Source organism: Microtus ochrogaster, chromosome 22, assembly GCF_000317375.1.
Source record: "Microtus ochrogaster isolate Prairie Vole_2 chromosome 22, MicOch1.0, whole genome shotgun sequence".
NCBI classification, from domain to species: domain Eukaryota; kingdom Metazoa; phylum Chordata; class Mammalia; order Rodentia; family Cricetidae; genus Microtus; species Microtus ochrogaster.
Window position 1 is genome coordinate 11570918 of NC_022023.1, and position 20026 is coordinate 11590943.

The following is a 20026-nucleotide window of genomic DNA, read 5'->3' on the forward strand; positions in this document are numbered from 1 at the left end:
TGTGTGTGTGTGTGTGTGTGTGTGTGTGTGTGTGTGTGTGTGTGTGTGTATGTATATATGTACATACATATACATACACACACATACACACACACACACACACACATACACACACACATATATACAGGATGCCTGTTAGTGCTGATGTGTGGCCTCAGGACCCTCTGACCTTCCTTATTTTCTGTGATCTTCCTTCCTCACTGACAAACTCCACTTCCCTTTTCCACTTTCCTTCTGTTTCCTCTGAATATTACCTGGGCTCTGACCTTTGGCTCCTTGCTTTTGCCCCTCAGTATCCTGCTGTCACTTCAACTGTCAAACAGTGGTCTTCCTCTCACTCTCCATGAATGAAAACCCCAGAGTGTCTTCTAGTCTGTCCCTGTTCATAGGCTGTCCTCACAGTTACTTGTTCTAGATCCCTGGAATAAACTGATCCCCGCTGTCTTGCCTCCTTCAAGTCTGTCACCAATCCCGATGGCTGCCACTCCTTTGCTCTGAGTGTGCACTGTTCGCCCCTGACCTGCTCTAGGGCTTCCTCACACCCCTGCAATCACAGAAGCCAAAGCCCTTCACCCCATACCGTGAAGATACCCTTTTATCATGTTGCCCCCTTAGTATGGTGTTCAGATTGCTTAGCCTAGTGGCCAAGATTCTGTGGTTGATCTCAGTCACTGTGAACAAAAGCCTCATGTGTCCTTTGATTGTTTACCATGGGTAAGCATTGTGCCAGCCCTGGGACAGGACGGCTGGATGACAATGACTTAATTTTATGACAATGCTTGCCCAAGGGGATTACATCAATAGTCATAGAAGCCCAGCCTGGTATGTAGCTTGTGCCAGACAGCAGCAGGGAAGCTTGGGTGTGCAACGGGAGCTCATGTGGGGACAGGACTATGCAAAATCACCTGAGCCCCAAACAGACTGGCCACTGAACTCACCAAGGTGTCGGCCTTACCAACTGTAAATCTCTGACCATGTTCTAAGGTAGTATGCTTCCTCCCAGGAATTCAGATTCATAATGATACATAATAAATGTCTTTGCATTTGTAATAAGTAAATATGATTCATGCTAAATACATTTTTTTGTTTACATTGGCGACTGGAAAACTTAGATTTAACATCGTTCCCCCAGCCAAGTCACGAGCTTGATCATCTGCTTTGGGGGCACAGTGAGACTGTGTCTTGGGGGAGGTGTCTGTCAATTGTCTTAGTTTATTCAGAAAGAGCTAAAGAATATACTGGATATATTTTTCAATGTGCCAATGTCTTGGCCCTACTGACCTGCTGTTTCTTTCTCTTTCCCATATAATGTGACAGTTCTATTGAGATGTAATTCTCACACGATACAATTCACTCACTGAAAATGTACAACTCATAGCACTTGGGAGGCCAAGGCAGGGGGTCACTGCAAGTCTGAGACCAGTCTAGTCTGTATAGCCAGTCCTAGGCCAGTCAATGCCGCACAGTGCGAACCCACCTCAAACAAGCAGACAAAACTACACATTCAGTGATGTATGTCCATTGTAGTTGTGCAAACATCAAGGCAGCGTCCCACTGACCTTTGGGAGTACTCTTAGGGCTATTTCCAAGGTGACCCCATGGGTTGTGGAGATGAGGACCGCCTTCCTGCTTGGAGATCCCTGCTTAGTCTTTGCTGGTTTGGGGCCCAGCCTGTCTCTGGGCTGGCTGCACTCAGAACTGAGCTGTCTGTGGCCTGTTCTTCTGTTGAGTGCTAGGCTAGCTACAGACAGAACTGTCTTAAAAAAGTGATTGTTTTCAGAGTTATGCCATCCAATAATCAATGTCTACCCGAGTATGTTAGAGCTCCACAACCATGCCTTTTCCTGTTGAAAAGGTCCCCTGGCTGTTGTCATGTGAACTATTAAAAATCACAGCCCCATGGTTTCAGCTTCACCTTCTTGTTCTCCTGTTGCCTGAGCTCAAGCCTAGCTGTTGAGTCATCTCACCCTGCAGAGGGACTGAAACCCCCAAATTCCAGAAGGGCTAAAGCCGTGCAGAGTAAGAAACTAGTAGCAGCCATAGTACCACATTACCACAGTCATGGCCACAAACTTCTCTTCTGTCCCCAGTCCTGAGGTTTCTACTGCACTATGTACCAAGGCAAAGTGCTAACTCCCTTCTGTTGTATATGGCCAGCCACTTGTTTGTTCCCAGCTGCTCAGCCCTGAAATAATCACACATATTATTTGCAATACTGTTTGACCGATAGCTTAAGAGTATTTCTGGTTAACTCATATTTTAAATTAACCCAACTCCGTTAATCTGTGTATCACCATGAGGCTTACCAGGTAAAGTTCCAGTGTCTGTCTCCAGTGGGGCCACATGGCTTCTCTCTGACTCCGCCTTCTTCCTCCCAGCATTCAGTTTAGTTTTCCCCGCCTGGCTAAGTCCTGCCTTGCTATAGGTCCAAGACAATTTCTTTATTAATCAATGGTAATCACATCATACAGAGGGAAATCCCACATCACCCTCTTCACTGCAGCCAATGGGAGTTGAAAGAGGTAGCATCAGTGCATTGAAGTGGGGGGGGGGTTTCTCTCTTGCCAACAGATGACCAGGGGACATGTGATCACTTACACTGAGGTGACTTGACCTTTGTCAAGTGGACTTGAGAGGGTGAGGGAAGATCATCAGGTTACTTGAATTGCACTTGGAATTGGGATCATTTTCTATCATAAGTTCTTCCATGGTGATTAATGAATTAGATCTAAAATGGAAGATGTTCCTGGGTTTATGTCTTAAACCCGAAGTGTAATGATGATTACTTTCTACTTATAGGAGTGGCAAGGAGTTTACCATACAGAAAAGAAAAATGGAGATAATATACAACAAAATGTGAAGATAATACCTGTCATTGGGCAGGGAGGGTAAGTGGAAAAAGCATTCTGCAATCAGCAGTCCATGTTTTGAATTTTCTTTGAATACTTAAATAAATTCAGACCTGTCCAGAGAAGTGTCAGAGGCCTAGAGCAGGTCCAGGTGTCTCACAGGATGGCTTCTAGGGTGCTGGTTCCTTGAAGGCCTTCCACTTTGCCTTGGGACAGTCTTCACGATGGTAGATTTGCAGAAGACCTCAGTGTTTACATTCAAACCACAGTTTACCTCTGTGTTTATAAGCTTTTAATCTTTATAAGCTTTTAATCTAACGGGGAGTAGTTATTTTTGCAAAGGCCTTTCACATTAGAGAAAAATGTTTTGAGTGCTAGCAGACGTGTTAGGACTGGAGAGCTCTCACTGGGAAATGCGCTTGCCATGCAAGCGTGAGAATCTGAGTTCTGATCTGTAGCACCCCCTAAAAAGCCGGTGTGGACTCACGCCTGAAACCCCATCATTGGGGGGTGGAGATCCTGGGGCCTCACTGGCTAGCCAGTCCAGCTGTGAGATGGTGAGATCCAAGTGAAGAATAATGACTAATGACAAAGTGTAGAGGAAGACGTCACAGTGACAGCTTCTGTCTCCACACACGGCCCCGCAGGCCAGCATGCATGTGCTCACATACGCACATTGTAAACCGCAAAATATATATGTCAAGAGCCTAAACTTTTCAGATGCCTTGTCTCAGAACCTGTTCAAAATAACAGAGAAAGCTTCTAGAAAATTCTGAGTATGAATTATAGAATACCCAACAGTAAAATAGACACTTGTGTAAATGGAAAATTAAGTTGTAAATGGAAAATTAAGTAACCCTTACTGTACTATTAAATGGAGAATATAAAGTCAGCCCCAGTGTGTGGTGCATTCCCAGAAGGGAAGGAGGTGAGAGGACGAAGTGAGGCCCAGCTCCCTGCAGGTCCCTCTCCAGCCAGGCTGCTGGCTAGTGGGAGAGGCCGTCCCTTTTCTCTCTAAGTGAGCTCTGCTAGCACAGCACACAGCGGTGGCTCCACTTTACACGTGAGGAAACCAAGTTGTAGAGAGGTTGGCTGGGCTGCCCTGTGTGACGGTGCCTGGTGCAGCCCTCAGTGCCAACGGCACCGCTCACGTGCTGTGTCAGCAGACTCCGCTGCCAGTCGGCGGTTGCCTCGGGCAGATCTGTGGGCTCTCTGTTCTACGCTGCTCTTTTATGTCCCTTCCAAATCTTCCCGTGATAAGTATATAGGGATCTGATTCTGGGGGTGGGGTGAAGAAAACTGAGGGGACAATAAATAAATGGGACACGTCAGCAGCTTCCGTGCTCAGCCCTCAGCGTTGGCTAACCGAGGCTGCAGGAACTCAGCCTGTGTGACCTGCTGCTGCCTCCACGAGTGACTGTAAGCAGACGCTGGAATTCGGAGCATCTGCATCGACACTTGTCAGAACGGCGTCGGGCACCGAAGGCTAGCATGCGGCACACTGTATTGTCTGTGTCGTAACTGGGGAAGGAAAAGACTGCCGGAGTCACTTCCTTTCTCCCAAAGTCATAAGGAGATGTTTGTAAAGTGCTGTTCATTTATTGGCAGCCTTGGCCACACACACACACACACACACACACACACACACACACTTGGAAGAAGAAATGCTTTCAAAATATTTTATATATTGCTAAAGGGAAATATTCTTTTCATGATTAAACATTAACTATGTTTACTCCAAATTAGAGTCAGGAGGAAAATAACGCATTGTTTTCTACTTACAGAAAAATTAGACACTATGTGTCCATTATCCGAATGTGCAATGGCAACAGTAAGGTAGGCATGGCGTCCCAGGACCCGAGCGTTCCAAGCAGGGATTCTAGATGATGAAAACTAATGGCTTGTAAATTTATTTCTAGGTTGAGACAGTGACTGAGTCTGTCCAGACTGACAGTCAATCAGGTATGAGGCCCCGTATTCATTCTTAAGGCTGAGGGTTTGGGGGAGCTCACTGCCTTGTGCAGTGGTGCAGTGGTGGGACCGTGTTCCGGCGCCAACACTGCCCCCGTGTGTGGATTGAGCTGGAGGACCTGAATGTTGCGGTTGTCTCGACAAGTGTCTGGGCTGGGTGCCGGCCTGGGTGGGAGAAGGGACAGATCCAATGATGACTCTTGTGTGTATGATGAATGAAGTATGAGTTTATAACCTGAGCTGAGCTTTAAGAGGCCACAGGGTTGAGTGGCATGCCGAAGTACGCTGGCCGGAACGTCGTCTGTGCTGATCGTGGTCACCGCCATTCCATGGTTGGGCATGGGGCCGCCAGGCTTGCTTCATGTCCTGTCTTCGAATTATGCCTCAGACACCATTTGTCCACTGCAAAGGCCTTTTTCTATGGCGTGGAGCCCTTGTTTCCTGCAAACATAAGCCACGGCTTTTGCCCTCACAGACTTAGGGGGATAGGCGCTGGAGCAGAAGGAAAGTGTTGCCCGGCCCCAGAAGGAGGACGGTAAATGAGGACTGGCAGAGTAAGTCAGCATAAGGGGTTTGAACTAATGCTGGTCCTTAAAGGCCAGGTAGGAGTCAGGCCTTTGACCGAGAGGGATCGGAGTCTATTGTGTCGCAGCCGTTCACGGGGAAGGATGCGGTGCTCACACTGTGCCGAGAGGAGAGCAGACACTGGCCAGGGAAGTGAGGTGACAGGAAGAAGGGTAGTGAGGACAAATGTGATGGTGTCGGACTAGGAAGTCAAAAAGATCCCACCTGATTTGGGGCATGGTCAGTACTGGAGACATGGACCTCCTGTGTGGTCCTGTTTACTGCTGTGCAGATCTTGATTAAACAGCTGCCGGTTCCTGGTTCCTGCTCTCTTTAAAGGGGTAAGAACCTGAGAAGCAGATGTTTCTGGCCAGAAAAGTGTCTGCAAGTGATAGAGTCGTGGAACTGCTGAGACAGGGTGTGTGGGGGAGTAGGAGCGTCGAGGTTACTGTGTAGAGACAGCGGAGGTGTGAGGTAAATCCCTGTGAGTTCCTGAGAGAAGGGAGGCAAAGGGTGGGGCTGGGGGAGGACAAGAGAGTCACCACAGCAGCTGAGGGCAGGAAGGTGCTGCGTGGGCAGGGCTGGATGGCGCAGAGGTGCAGGACGTAGGGGTCACCCGGGCAGGTATGCAGGGACTTTGACTTACACCCAAGCGCTACTGAGAGCTATCAGTGTTCGGGCTCAGAGGAGAGTGAGGCAGAAGCCACGCTGCTGGAAACTGGGGGGTCAAAATAGAAGTGGCAGACAGAGCCTGCCACGGCAGGAGTTCTGTGCTGCAGGCTCATGGGGCACATTGCTTGGTTTTTTTGCTAGTGGTATTTTGTTGGTTTTAGTTCTTCAGAATAGCCCTGCAAAGTGGCCATGACTGTTATTAACCCTCCTTTATTACAGAAGAACAAACAAGAGTGAAGAAAGTTAAATGACAGCCTAGAGCTAGGCAGCTAGGAAATGACAGAGCAGGGTTGGGCGGTCATCAGTAATGGTCAGAAGCACAGGCAAGGTAGGAATCTGCCCAGCCTCATGGTGCGGCTCCATTTGTACTGACAACTGCTCCCTTAGGGGCTGCTGCTGTCACCCACATGAGCCACCCACCTAGTCCGTGCATCTCTGGGCTGCAGAAATGTTCTGTACCTGACGGTCTGGGGGCTGTTTTGTCTCAGTGGGGCTTCTTGGAAGGAAATAGAGCTCCTCACAGGTTGGGCCAGAGTTAGGAGCCCAGGGAGGCTGGGCAGCTGTCCCCTCTAATCAGGACATGCTGGAACCACTGGCTCTGGTGAGATCCAGGTTCAAGGTCTTGCTTCTTGTCTCACTCGCTGCTCCAAAGCAGACTCTGCTACTTAGGTGTGGGGTGAGGGAGCCCCTGGTCTCCTCCCTTCTGTAAAGGGAGGTCCTGGAACTCTTCCCCAGTCAAGAGAAAGACATTGAGAGTCTGGAGCTTAGAAAAGTATTAAAGTCCACACATGTTACAGTTCTGTTAGCCTGTGTGTGATTTTCAGGTGCTGCTATACCTCACTGGAGGCACAAAATGGTTGTAGTGATGGGGCATAAAGTGATTGCTCTGACTTGACAAAACACGGCAAGCTTTGGTTTAGGCAGAAGAGGGTGGGTCAAGGCCTTAGGTACTTCACAGGTCTTCTCATGGCCTACCAGGGCTGGGACCATTGCTTATAGAGGTCACGTGACAGTTCTCTGAAGAGATACAGAGAGCCTTCTCAGGAAGAGTGGCAAGTACCATTGTGTAAGACTGGAGGTAGCCGGGGAGCTTGGGGCTGGCAGGTAAGCATGGCTCCCAGGCCTGTATTGCCCAATGCCTGAAAAGCATTCCCGACAGGGTTTTTGGGAGCACAGGATCTAGGATTTACATACATCTGGGAAGAGATAGCCCAGATGATCTCTTCCTCACCTCCATCCTCACCCTCACTTTGACCCCGTGCCCTGCTGCCTAGCTCTCAGAGCCAACCCTCAAGAACCATGTAGGGAGCACGTGAGGAGGTGTTGACACCCACAGAGCAAAGCAGCATCCTGATTGGGAGGGGAAATCTCTAACACAGGGGCCTTCAAGGGATCGCCAGGATCTAAACAACAGCCCGGCTTAGGTGTTGCCACAGGGCAAGTGATCGGTAAATACTGCTTGAGTGGCTGAGAGGGAGCAGACAGGTCACAGCCCACTCACTAGACAGCCCTGAGAAAGGAAACACTCACCACTGCGTGTGGGTGAGAGGCAGTGCCCCTTGAAGGAGTGAGCAGGCCGTGGAGGTATCTCCCGGAGGATTTTGGGTTCCACACAACAGACCTTTCGTTTGCACACAGCCTTCTGCAGGTGGCGAGCAGAGCAGACGTGTAGTTACCGGGCATCTGCGGTGCGCTGGCCTTGTTGCCGGCCTCCCAGGAAACACTGCTCTGCTCCCAGATGGTTGGCAGTTGTCTTGACGGGCAATAGTAAAGCCAGTTGTCTGCACGGATGGGTTGGGATGGGGAGACATACGGGAAGGTTTCCTGACGTTTACGGTACCCACGCTGCATCTTCCCAGAGAAGCAGAGTTAACTAGGGAAAGGAGGCCACACGAGAAATGTGTGTTCTTATGTAAGTAGTTTGCCGCAGAGTGCAGGGTTTGAGGGATGAACTGATACACTATAGACTTCATGGGAGAAGGGCTTCATATAGAGAGTAGGGCTGGCTGTAGGAAATTGACTGTGTCTAATGCCTGGGGGTGAAAAGCAGAGTTAGAAAGGACCAGTTAATGAGTTAATTTGCAATAACTGGAAAGTATCCAAACAGAGATGACCAGTGGCCCTTCAAGATGTGAGTCTGGGATTCAGGAGAGGATGAGGTAAAATGGCCACGTGGGAATTAGAGCTGCAGGAAGCAGTGAGGGTTTTTGTTTGGTTTTTGTAAAGAAGGTTGTGTTTGCTTAAAAGAGAAGGGAGTAGGGCTAGAACCTAAGAAGCCAGTCTTAGGGAGTGCTAGGTGGACAGAGAGCCAGGGGAGTAGGGTTTTTATAAACAGAAGTGGCCAGAAAGAGGGCTCACTTGTGCCTAGCAAGATGTTAGCCACAAACAGGTCCCCAGTGGCCTTTGCGAGTTTACAAGCCAGCACAGAGACGAGACTCCTGCAGAGCTGTGTATACGGCTCAGGGGTAGAGTGCTCACCTAGCTCACTCAAGGCCCTGAGTTCCATTCCCCGCACTGCAGACCAAACCAGGGAAAGAGCCTTCTCTGCGGTGCAGAGGAGCACTTGGGGCCTGCACTGGAACTGTGCCTTGGCAGAGAAAGAAGAATCAGGCAAGAGGACCAAGAGAGGCAGGGATGCTCCTACCTCTGGGGAGGACTGGACTCAGGTCCTGCCCTGCCGCTTCATGCATCCGCCCGCTGATCGCTCCCCATTTCCTCTTGTGTAAGATGGGGACATAAGTTGTTCACTCAGCCATCGGCACCACTCTAGGCCCCCACAGGGACACAGAGAGCTGGTAGGAAGGTCAGGCTCGCTTTGTCAGTGGACAGATGGGGAAGGGCTGGCCAGGAGCCCAGAAGAGCAGTGGCATCTTATACAGAAAAGCAGAATTGGGGAGAAAGGCACATTATCCTTATACTGTACATTGTATGACCCTAGGAAAGAAGAACATTCTCCTAGGATGTTGCAGAGAAAATCAGTTTTTTGTTTGTTGTTTTTTTCCCCTTTGAGACAGGGTATATGAGAATAAAATCCCTCTGTTTCATTTAACAATAGGAGAACCTCTCCTGAGGTTGTTTCTTCATGGTTTTGAGAAAATGAAGCCCCTCAAAACCGAGGTGTGTATGTGTGGTCTGTTTCTGTGGTGTCTCAGATGATGTTCAAGTTGTTTCACTCCTCAGACTTAGCTTGGTGTCTGTTCTAATATGTCACGAACATCTCTGTAAAGGAATGGTTTATACTTTCCTTGTTTTCACAGATAATCAGGCAGGCAAACACAAAGACAGGAGGAAGAATTCAGTAGACGCCAAAGCAGTCTCCTCTAGAACGAGTGAAGGTGAGTGGCAGACAGATTGTGTGGGCCTCGAGCACAGGACCCTGCCCCCACAGCTTGGTTTCCTGGTGATGACAAGAGGAGCAGGCCCCACGCCACCTTCCACACAGGTCGGCTCCATTCTGAGCTTTTGAAATGAGCCAATAACAAGGAACAAAGAAACGGGTGCTAGGTGTTCTGTGTGATTTTCCCGACTCTTTACCAATAGACTCGCCTGTCAGTCTGCTGTTGCGATGTGAGTCATACACACATCTGGTAGTTCTGAAGAACTGACTGTGGAAACTTACCCTTCGGAAGTGGTAGGCTTAATTTGGAGATTGTAATACTCTCACTAAGGAAATATTATTTAAGTTCAGATGGAAATATAATTTGTTTTTTGCTTGTTTGTTTTTGAGACAGCCCTAGTCATCCTGGACCACACTCTGTAGACCAGGCTAGCCTTGAACTCACAGAGGTCCTCCTCCCTCTGCCTCAGTGCTGGGATATAGCCCAGGCTGACTTCAATCTTCTGCCTCCATCTCCCAAGTGCTAGGGTTACAGGTGTGTGCCACCTTGCTCAGCTGAAATAAAATATTAAGACCATGGAGATGCATGCTAACCAGCATTTTTTTTTTTTTGGTTTTTGTTTTTTTCATGCAGTCACCATGTCTCTCTCCCAACTTTACATCCTCCTTGCTTCCCCCCCTCCTCCTTTTAATTACCCTCCTGTGTTCTCTTAGTGCTGCCTGTGTTTATATGGACCAGTCTCTGAGGCATAGGCCACCTTCCAGAGGCCACATTCCCCCAGAAGTCACTGACAAAAGCTCCTCATTAGGGGTAGGCCTGTGGGCCCCTCCTGTGTTGGCTGGGGTTTCTGACCCACCAGTCCCGAAGCCATTCAGTCCCAAAGAAACACACAGAGGCCTACATTAATTATAAACCAGTTGGCCTATTAGCTTAAGCTTCTTATTAATTAATTATAATTCTTATATCATAAATTAGCTCATTATTCTTGTCTATGTTAGCCACGTGGCTTGGTACCTTTTACCAGCGAGACATTCTCATCTTGCTTCCTCTGTGACTAGGTGACTATAACAGACTCAGCCTTTCCTCTTCCCAGAATTCTCTTGTTCTTGTTGCCCCACCTCTACTTCCTGCCTGGCTACTGACCAATCAGCACTTTATTAAAGCAATAGAGCTGACAAATCTTTACAGGGTACAAGATCATTGTCCCACATTCTCCTACACAGAACTCTACATGGTATTTTAACAGGTTTCACTTCCACTTCTAACCACGGGGCGTTAGTACAGAGACATGCACTCTTACCCAGTGACTTGGGTAGGCATACTGACTGATTGTAAGACTAGAATTCTTCAGGGCATCTCTGTAACACACAGAAAATTTTGCATTTCTTAACTCATTGCACTTATGCTATTTGGTTTTTCACATTATTTTTAAAATAAAAATCTCAGAATTGTGTCTGTTTATCATAGACAACATGCTGTTTTAGAATGTGTTTACATTGTGAAATGACTAAATTGAGCTAATTAACAAATATTTTAGTTTGCATCCTTAGAAACCTACCTTAGAAATTCTCAAGAGTGCAGTGCGTCCTGTCAACAGCTCTGTTACATTCCTGAATAAGAGCAAATCCTTTTCTGATCGTGATAAGACAGTGGGGACTTTGTTTAGTGCCTTTATTGTGTAAGATGTAAAGTCGGCAGCCATATGCTGATCACTAACATTAGATTTGAGTTTTGTTGGCCCCCCAAACTGAGGGCATTTGAGGCTTGCTGGCCTGGTTAACCTTAGACAGTACCTCTCTTTAAGGCAAGTTGAGCCTGAGGCATTGTCTTGATGGACATTCTCTCCTCCTCTCTGGCTGTTGGTACTCCTGGCAGTGTGGTGTTCACAGAGACACAGCACTCTGGGACATTCTTTTCCTGCCTGTGCATTGTCTGGGCTTCTCTCGGCTCAGAAGCGCCGTGCCTGGACATGAACAACAGACTCTTAGTTGTAATGTAACGTAGTTGCCTGATTAGTCTAAAATAAACACATCAGAGGACAGCACTAGGCAGAACTTGGAAATCTGGACCAGAAATTGATTGATTTTAGTAAGTGGTAATCTTAATCGATTGCTCCCACCTTCCACGTACCAAAGGGCATAAGGAGCTGTCTTCCAGAGCATCTTGACCCTGGAGAGCAGCAAGAGGGGTAACTAAAGCCTTAATGTTGTACACACCAAAAAAAGGTGGTTTGGCCTTGACTTGCTAAATTGTTCCATCCCAGTTCTCTCTGACTCATGACATCAGGTCATGGGGTCATGTGTGCACTTAGAACGGAGCTGGCAGTACAGACAGGGAAGGAGGGAAGGCTCAGTCTGGGGGCAGTTACTCCAGTGCCTTTTGTGTGGGAAGGGAGGGTATGAAGCCCAAGACTGGACGCACCCTGATTTCTCACCCCTTTCTCCACAGTTTCCAACCAGAGAAGACATTCCTCTCTGGCCCGGATACACTCGATGATGATTGAGGCGCCCATCACTAAGGTTGGTCTTCACTGGGTATGCAAGTCCCTGGCAGTCCCAGTGAATTGCTTCCCTGACAAAAAAAAAGGGGGGGGGGCACCTTCAGGAAATAAGAGTGCTCTTTCAGTTGTATAAGGTCACCTCTGAGGAGAGGATGGGTGACAGAGACACCGTATCTAACAGAACGTAGTGGCGTAATTACAGATTATTACCAGCTCCACTCTTGATTGCTCTAGGATGGTTTTTAAGGTGACAAAGCTGTCTTTTGTTTCCATGGTGTAGGTAATCAATATTATCAACGCTGCCCAGGAAAGCAGCCCCACCCCCGTGACAGAAGCCTTGGACCGAGTGCTGGAGATTCTGAGGACCACCGAATTGTATTCACCACAGTTTAATGCCGAGGATGATCCTCACGCCACCAACCTCGTTGGGGGCTTAATGTCTGTAAGTCTGTTTGCCCAGGCTACTGGCCGTGGGCTCCTGTGTGCTTTCTCAGAGGTCATCTGAACAGGGCTCTAGAAGGCAAGCAGGGGGAGGCTGTGTAGGGCTCGGTAAAGGCTGCTCCCCTCCCAGGGAGCCTCAGCTGGGAGCAGGAGAGAGATGCCGATCCTGCTTACCAGTGTCGCTTAGGGGTTACAGGCATTTATTTAAATAAGACATTTTCAGCTATAGTGAAGTATTTTTCTTATTTATTTTGTTTTGTTGTTACTTCATTTTGAGGCAGGGTCTCACTATATAGCCCTTGCTGAACTTGAATTTGCTAGGAAGACCAGACTGGCCTTGAACTCATGGCGAGCTGCCTGTTTCTGACTCTTGAGTGCTAAGATTAAGGGTGTACACCTCCACACCCTATTGTTGGACTTCCTTCTGGGTCCGCCAGTCCCCTGTAATGACACAGAGACCCATGAATTATGAAAGTTTGTCCTTAGCTTGTTCTCAACCAGCTCTTGTAACTCAGCCCATTTATATTAATCTACTTTCTGCCACATAGCTGTTACCTCTCCTCCATTCTGTCCCTCCAGCTCCTCCGTGTTCCACAGACTTCTCTGCCATACCTAGATTCATCGCAAGTTCCCCAGGAGTCCTGCCTATTCTCTCCTGCCTAGCTATTGGTTATTCAGCCCTGTATTAAACCAATCAGAAGATGCCTTGGCATAGACATATCTTCACAGTGTACAAAAAGACTATCCCACTTCAACACCCAGCTTATTTTTAAAGATTTTAAAAGTTGAGAAAAAGAAAAACTATCAAATGTTTTGTGTTAGTGGAAGGAGCGTCACTCAGTGGTAGAGTGCCTGTCTATATCATTTACAGAGCCTTGCCTTCCTTCCCCAGCACCAAAAAGAAACAGCAAAACAGACAGAGCATCACACCTTAAACTCAAAGCTACATGACAAGTTACAAAACTGAGCTGTCTCTTGCGTATATGCTTTAAAAAGTGCCAGCGTGTGGGGCATAGCTTCACCTCCAAAGCTTCCCCCACAGCAACGAAGGCATTAAGGCCTTTCAGACTCTTGAGGAGCCCTGGACCCCAACCACCTCAGCCTGTCCAGCGCAGAGCTCCCACAAGGAAGACAGACTATGCCTGTGTTCTGCCAGCTGTCTTAGTTAGAAGTAAAATTTATTCCCTCCCATTCCCGCTATCAGCCGGGCGATGGTGGCGCACGCCTTTAATCCCAGCACTCAGGAGGCAGAGGCAGGCGGATCTCTGTGAGTTCGAGACCAGCCTGGTCTACAGAGCCTAGTTCCAAGACAGGCTCCAAAGCCACAGAGAAACCCTGTCTCGAAAAACCAAAAAAAAAAAAAACAAAAAAAAAACAAACAAAACAAAACAATTCCCGCTATCTGAAGTCACTAGATTTCAAAAAAAAAGTAAGGTTTGGACAGTAAATTCTAGAAGGTAGGGTGATTGGCAGCGGCAGCCTCTAACTGTGGCCTGTAGGTCAGGGGTGAGTGCGGGGAGGATGGGGGTGGATGAGAGAGGGTGGGACTGGAGCATAAGAGGGTGGGGTGCTGAGTGATTGGTGTGGTACTCAAGGAACAAGACAAGGTGCAAAAGGAACCTGGGCATGGTAGCACACACCTTTAATCCCAGCAGAGGCAGGCGGATCTCTGTGAGTTTGAGGCTTGCCTAGTCTACAGAGCGAGTTTCAGGATAGCCAGAGCTATACAGAGAGATCTTGTCTCAAAATGCTCCCTACCCCTTCGCCCCCCCACCAAAAAAAAAAAAAGGTGAGAAAGAAATGTGGGCAGCCTGCTGGACTGGGCAGCCTTGGAGTGGTTGCCTGGATTACCCTCTGGGGCTGACTACCCAGGCTACCTAGGGGGAAAGAAGAAGAGCTATAACCAGGCCTTTTCTTGTTTCCTTGATTTCCACCAGGATGGCTTACGAAGGTTTTCAGGAAATGAGTATGTTCTTGCAGCAAAACGTAAGTTCTGTTTTTACCCCGCTAGAGCATTGTAACAATGCAATCCAGGCTACAGGATTGTTCTCACCAGTAAGTTCTGGGTGTGCCGTAGCGCCCCAGAAACAAAGCCGCCATTTCCAGTACGCCAGATACACAAACCTGCTAATGTTGTTCCCCAAATCACGTCACATTGCAGATCTGCAGCCGATTCCAAGCGATGTCTCCACCCCTGTCGCCCTCCATGATGTCCCACCGCGGATTGCCCTGGCCGTAGAAAATGAAGAAAACTGGGACTTCGACATTTTTGAGCTGGAAGCAGCTACTCAGAAAAGGTGTGTTGAGCTGGTTTCCCAGGGCCTGGACAGGGAGCCGCCCGAGCACTGGTGTGGGTGGAGACAGAGGCTGAGGAAGGAGTAGTGGGGTTTGCCTAGCTGTGATGGCTTCCTCAGATAACGGTTTTCCTGTGACATGGGTTTCTAATTCCTCTAGTGTGTGGTGCTATATGAGGTAGCAACAAAGAATCCCCTGCCCCAAAGCCTAGGACAAATATTCTTAGTTACACATCTGATAAGCTAGTCTCGGATCTTGGTCGCCATGTTGGTGGCCCACCCAGGGACACTCCACCGTAGTTACGCTCATCGGCTTGCGGTTGCAGAGTGGGAGTTTGGGTTTTGCCAAGTAAAAGCTGTTAACCACAGGGGTCTTGGCACATAGGACGTCCACAGCCAGTGTCAGTTAGGAGTGTGGTCTGGTTTTGGGAGAGATGGCTCACCAGGTCTCATCCCCCTGGGCGAGCTGTCTGTACTGAGACCCCACTCCACACAACCAAGCAGAGTGGACAGGTGTGACCCCATGACAAGTGAGCCTCAGAGCCCCTAGTTCACATACCAGAACCATTACATCTGTGAAAATTGCATTATGGCTGAGCAAGTTGAGTCCTGTAATGACCTCTGAGATGGCTTCCACAGGACAGATTTCTTAACCTTCCAAGCCAAGCCAGTAAATCAATGTGCCATCTAAGGAAGGGCCTTACCTGCTGGTAGCTGGTCATCTTCTCAGACTCTAACACCTACTTCGGATTGTTGGGGTGGTCAGGCATCTGACATGTGGCTGTGTCCAGTCTGTAGTCGCGGGTCACGGTGGTTATTTTCCTCTAGACGGGGCATCAGTAATAACATGTGGGGACAGGAGTCTGGGAAAGGGATGGTTCTGAAGACTCCACTGATGCAAGCAGGGTATTCTGGGTATTCTGCAGTTGGCTTGGATTTGCTTGTTGGTCCCGAATCTCTTCAAGCTCAGGACCCTGGTTCTTCGCTTTGTTTTATATCGCGGATATTTTTCGTTGTAGGCCTTTGATTTATCTAGGTCTCAAAACGTTTGCTCGTTTTGGGATCTGTGAGTTCTTACGATGCTCCGAGGTGATGCTGAGGGCGTGGTTCCAGATCATTGAAGCCAACTACCATGCGTCTAACCCCTACCACAACTCCACACACGCGGCTGACGTGCTCCACGCCACTGCGTATTTCCTGTCCAGAGACAAGATAAAGGTGAGCCAGTGCTTGCGCTCCGCCTTAGCAGCAACTGTAGGGAGAGTCTAGTGCTTCTGCTTCCGTTGCCTCACTCGCGTGTGTGCAGCATGCAGCTTGGCATGCAAAGGAAGCCAACCGGGAGATTCATCTGCAGGCTCAGCCGGTCCATGAGAGTGTAAGAAGCAACATGCAGCCTCTGGGGACAAAGTCAACAGACAGGGCAGGCCAGCCAGAATCACCACCTCAGCCCCTCCCTGTCTGACCATCTGACCTCAGACAGAGCTCCTTCTCATTTTCCTACCCAGTGAGGTCCATCACACTTCTCTCTTGGCCCCTCTGGAGCATTCTCACAGTGCTGCCATTGCGTTCTTTCCAAGTCAGCACACCTGACTGTGACCACCGTGCTGAGCTGTCTTACCTGCTCCTGAATATCTTCTCTCATACTGGGCATAATGTTTTGAAGCTCAGTTTATAGCGGTAGATGCTGAATCACAACAGAACTAGAACTTAACAGTTAGTGTCTGTCAATCACTACACATGCAAAATGGCTGAGAAAACTCAGATCCATAGAGAAGTAAAACCACAAGGACAGATGTTTTGAAATTTTCTTTTTTTAATAATTTATTTTATGTGCTTGGTGTTTTGCCTACATGTATGTCTTTCTGCATGAGAGTGTCAGACCTTGGAGTTACAGACAGTTGTGAGCTGCTATGTGTGTGCTGGGAATTGAACCCAGGTCCTCTGGAAGAGGAGTCAGTGCTCCTAACCACTGAGCCATCTCTCCAGCCCCGTTAAATAGCTCTTGACAAATTTTTTAACTACATATAAACCTTTTTAGAGCCCTGGAAGAGGTGAAGAAATTCCAGATCATTTTACCAAATCCATAAGACCTTATGTTAGCTAAAAATATAGTTCAGAAAAGGATTGGAAAGGTAGGGCAGCTCCCAACTAAGATAAGCCGTGTTTATTTTTGAAGTTATTATTTATCTTGACTTGCATACTATGGCTAAGTCAGGAACCCCAGGCTCTGGACTGGTTTGCAGTGGGTCTGGAGAAGGCTGGCCGCGTCTCACCTGTGCTTGGCATGAGCTGGGCGAGCTGGGATCCAGTAGCCGTGAGCAGAGACGAGCTGCTTCAGAGCAGAGGAGGGAACAAGATCTGCTCAGACAATGTGGTTCCCTTGGGAATCAGAGAAATCTCTTTAAAAAGGCAGAGAGAAGCCTCATTGAAGGCTTGTTTCGGCGTGACGCACACTGGTTTTCAAGAGTTCTTGTTTGCAGGAAACTTTAGATCCAATTGACGAGGTTGCCGCCCTCATCGCTGCCACCATTCACGACGTGGATCACCCTGGGCGAACCAACTCATTCCTCTGCAATGCAGGCAATGAGCTGGCCGTGCTGTACAACGACACCGCTGTGCTGGAGAGCCACCACGCAGCACTGGCCTTCCAGCTGACCCTTGAAAACGACAAGTGCAATATCTTTAAAAACATGGACAGGTGAGAGCAGGCTGCTGCCGAGATGCCAATGCTGTGCCTGCAGCGTGACCTGGGGCACCCCCGCTGTCCTCAGCACCATCCTAAAACAGGCGCAGCACCCTCAAACCCGGGACCAGGCTCTCCCCAGTCAGCCCCCACTGCTGCTCCTCCACGCAGCCCATGCCGGGCTGAACCTGGCACACCCCTCTTTGCCTCCTGCACGCAGCACACTTTTTGTCATTGTGCACACGTCACTCCCCTGAGGAAGCATTCTCTGATCCTCATGCTAACCGGAACTCAAAATTTCTCAGTCCCAAGTCCATTTTATAGCCCTGTCACATTACCAGATGCTTCAAAGTCTCAGTGTCGCGCATCCTTTTCATGAGTAACTCTGCATCTAGCCCAGGGCCTGATACATAGTAGAGCTCAAATGGGAAAAAAAAAGTGTCATGGGAAATACTTTAATTTGGATTTTTAAGGAAAACTTTATATAGAATTTTAAAAAGTGGCCTGACTTCACAAAACTCTGTTGTACCATGTCTAATATTAGGCCCACCTCTGAGATTCTAAGTTTTACTCACGTCCATTAGTGAGCACATAGTCTTCAGAGACTCCATAAGATCTAGGGTTTCCAGTGCTGTGGTAAAACCTGCGACCAAAGCACCTTGGGGGAGAACAGGGTTTGTTTGATCCTGCACGTCCAGATAGCTGTCAAATCACGCAGGGGAATCCTCTGAGGGAAATCTCAGGAACCTGGGACAGGAATTGCCCAGAGGCCGTGGAGGAACAGTGTTGATGACTTGTAAACTAGGGCTAATGGAAGGGCCATCCGAAGTTCTCTGCGTCTCCAGGTTCCTCCATGCAGGGCACACTGTCAATGAATACGGAGATGGTGGCTCTTGCCTGGTGTAGTGGCACACGTCTGTAATCCTAGCCTTAAAAGGTCGTGGTTTGAGGCCATCCTGGACTACACAAGAGACTGTCTTCAGAGAGGAGGGAGAAAGACGGGGAAAGGGCTTTGCTCGTCCCAGCTAGAACCTATCTTGTCCTGAGAACTGTGCGCACCGTGCCCCAGTTAACCCCTGTGATAGGAAGCTACAGCATTCTGCCCGTTAGCTGATCTCTAACCCCTTTTTGGTGATGCAGGTAAGTCTAACTTGAGTGGTACTGGACTGATAGCTGCGGCGGGTGTACGTCCTGGGGAACAGATTGTAGCCTGCTAGCCTGAATCAGTAGTAACCTATAGCATCCTCTCTGTCTGCAACAGGAACGACTACCGGACACTACGCCAGGGTATTATCGACATGGTCCTGGCCACGGAAATGACAAAGCACTTCGAACATGTCAACAAATTTATCAACAGCATTACCAAGCCCTTGTCAGCACAAGGAGATGAGGTGAGAGAAACTCATCCTGAGGCTGCATGTGGGCTTCACACTCACCAGCACACGGAGAACGCAGACCCAGCAGGGCCTTTGCTGGGCACGATGAATTTGGCTTTCCATTTTTCTTACTTTTAAAATTTGTTTTATTTATTTGCCTGCCTGTCTGTCTGTCTAGAGACTCTGTAGCCCAGACTGGCCTAGAACTCAGTGACCCTTCTACCTCAGCCTCAGGTGCTGGGATTAGAGGAGTGAGCCAAGGCACCTGTTTGAATTTTGTTTTTCATTGATTAAAAAAAAAAAATCATTTAACATGCAGATATCTGGTAGGAGAACATGGTAGATCATGAAAATAGACGTGAAAACAAGTGCAGTCTCAAGATGTTTCCTCCTTTCTGAACATTCTAGGCCAGTTGGAGCCCTAGAGGGCTCTTTTGTTTGTTTGTTTGTTTTAAAAACACAAAACAAAGCAAACAAAAAAACAGGTTCTAATTATGTAACCCTTGCTAGCCTGGAATTTAATAAGTAGATCAGGCTGGGCTCAATCTCACAGAAATCTGCCCGTCTCTGACTCCCGAATGCTGGGATTGAAGGTGCTTTATTCCCAGCTCCTAGAGGGCTTTTAGTGGCCACTCTCCATGTGTGTATTTTATGGTGGCAGCAGCTGTCCTTGCAGGAGAAGGGCCATAAGGGTCCTCTGCTGGGATCACCAAAGTGACGGTATTGTCACCCTCATTTCTGGATTCGGGATATGGAGGCCACTGCTGCCTAGCAAGGGTGACGCTGACATCTGGTCAGAGCTGCCCAGTGTGGAGCAGGTGTGAGCTCCTGTCAATACCATCTCCTTGTCCAGAGAAAGGGACGGTAGACCTCAAGTCAGAGGACAGTGTGGATGTAGGGATGCTCTGGGTGAGTCCCCTCCCCAGTTAGCAATTATAATGTAATGACACTTCCCACAGTTCCTACACTCATTGTGAATTCAGATCAAAAGAAGCGGTCTTTGTGTCCTTTGAATGTCACAGATACTAAAGCAGTATGAGGGACTGTCACTAAACGTGATCTGGGTTCACTGAAGGCTGGTTCTCAAAACCCCTGTCGTGGAGCCGAAGACTGCCGCAGGGAGCAGGGGGTGGTTGGCCTCAGAGCCCTTTCGTCCTGAGAAGTAAATATCCTAAAAAGATAAAATCCAACCTTTGAGTTCTTACCAATGGGGTGGGGGTGGGGACACCAGAAAGACTGAGGAAAAAAAAAAAGAGAAGGGCAGATTTGCCAGTCACCAAGCTGCCTGGGTGTAGCACAGATTCTGATCGGTTTTTATAATAAAAACCCGAGGAAAAA

The 20026-nt window shown here is 48.4% G+C and overlaps 1 protein-coding gene across 1 annotated transcript in view; it reads left to right on the forward strand.

The window, feature by feature from the left end:
- Pde8a (phosphodiesterase 8A) overlaps positions 1-20026 on the forward strand; it is a 102308-nt gene that overhangs the window by 76535 nt on the left and 5747 nt on the right. Inside the window, exons 9-19 of the mRNA XM_013350194.2 lie at positions 2800-2888; positions 4634-4685; positions 4769-4811; positions 9314-9391; positions 11843-11913; positions 12175-12336; positions 14273-14321; positions 14497-14632; positions 15649-15847; positions 17110-17327; positions 18574-18703. Of these exons, the coding sequence (XP_013205648.2) occupies positions 2800-2888; positions 4634-4685; positions 4769-4811; positions 9314-9391; positions 11843-11913; positions 12175-12336; positions 14273-14321; positions 14497-14632; positions 15649-15847; positions 17110-17327; positions 18574-18703 (1227 nt within the window). The remainder of the gene's footprint in view (positions 1-2799; positions 2889-4633; positions 4686-4768; positions 4812-9313; positions 9392-11842; positions 11914-12174; positions 12337-14272; positions 14322-14496; positions 14633-15648; positions 15848-17109; positions 17328-18573; positions 18704-20026) is intronic.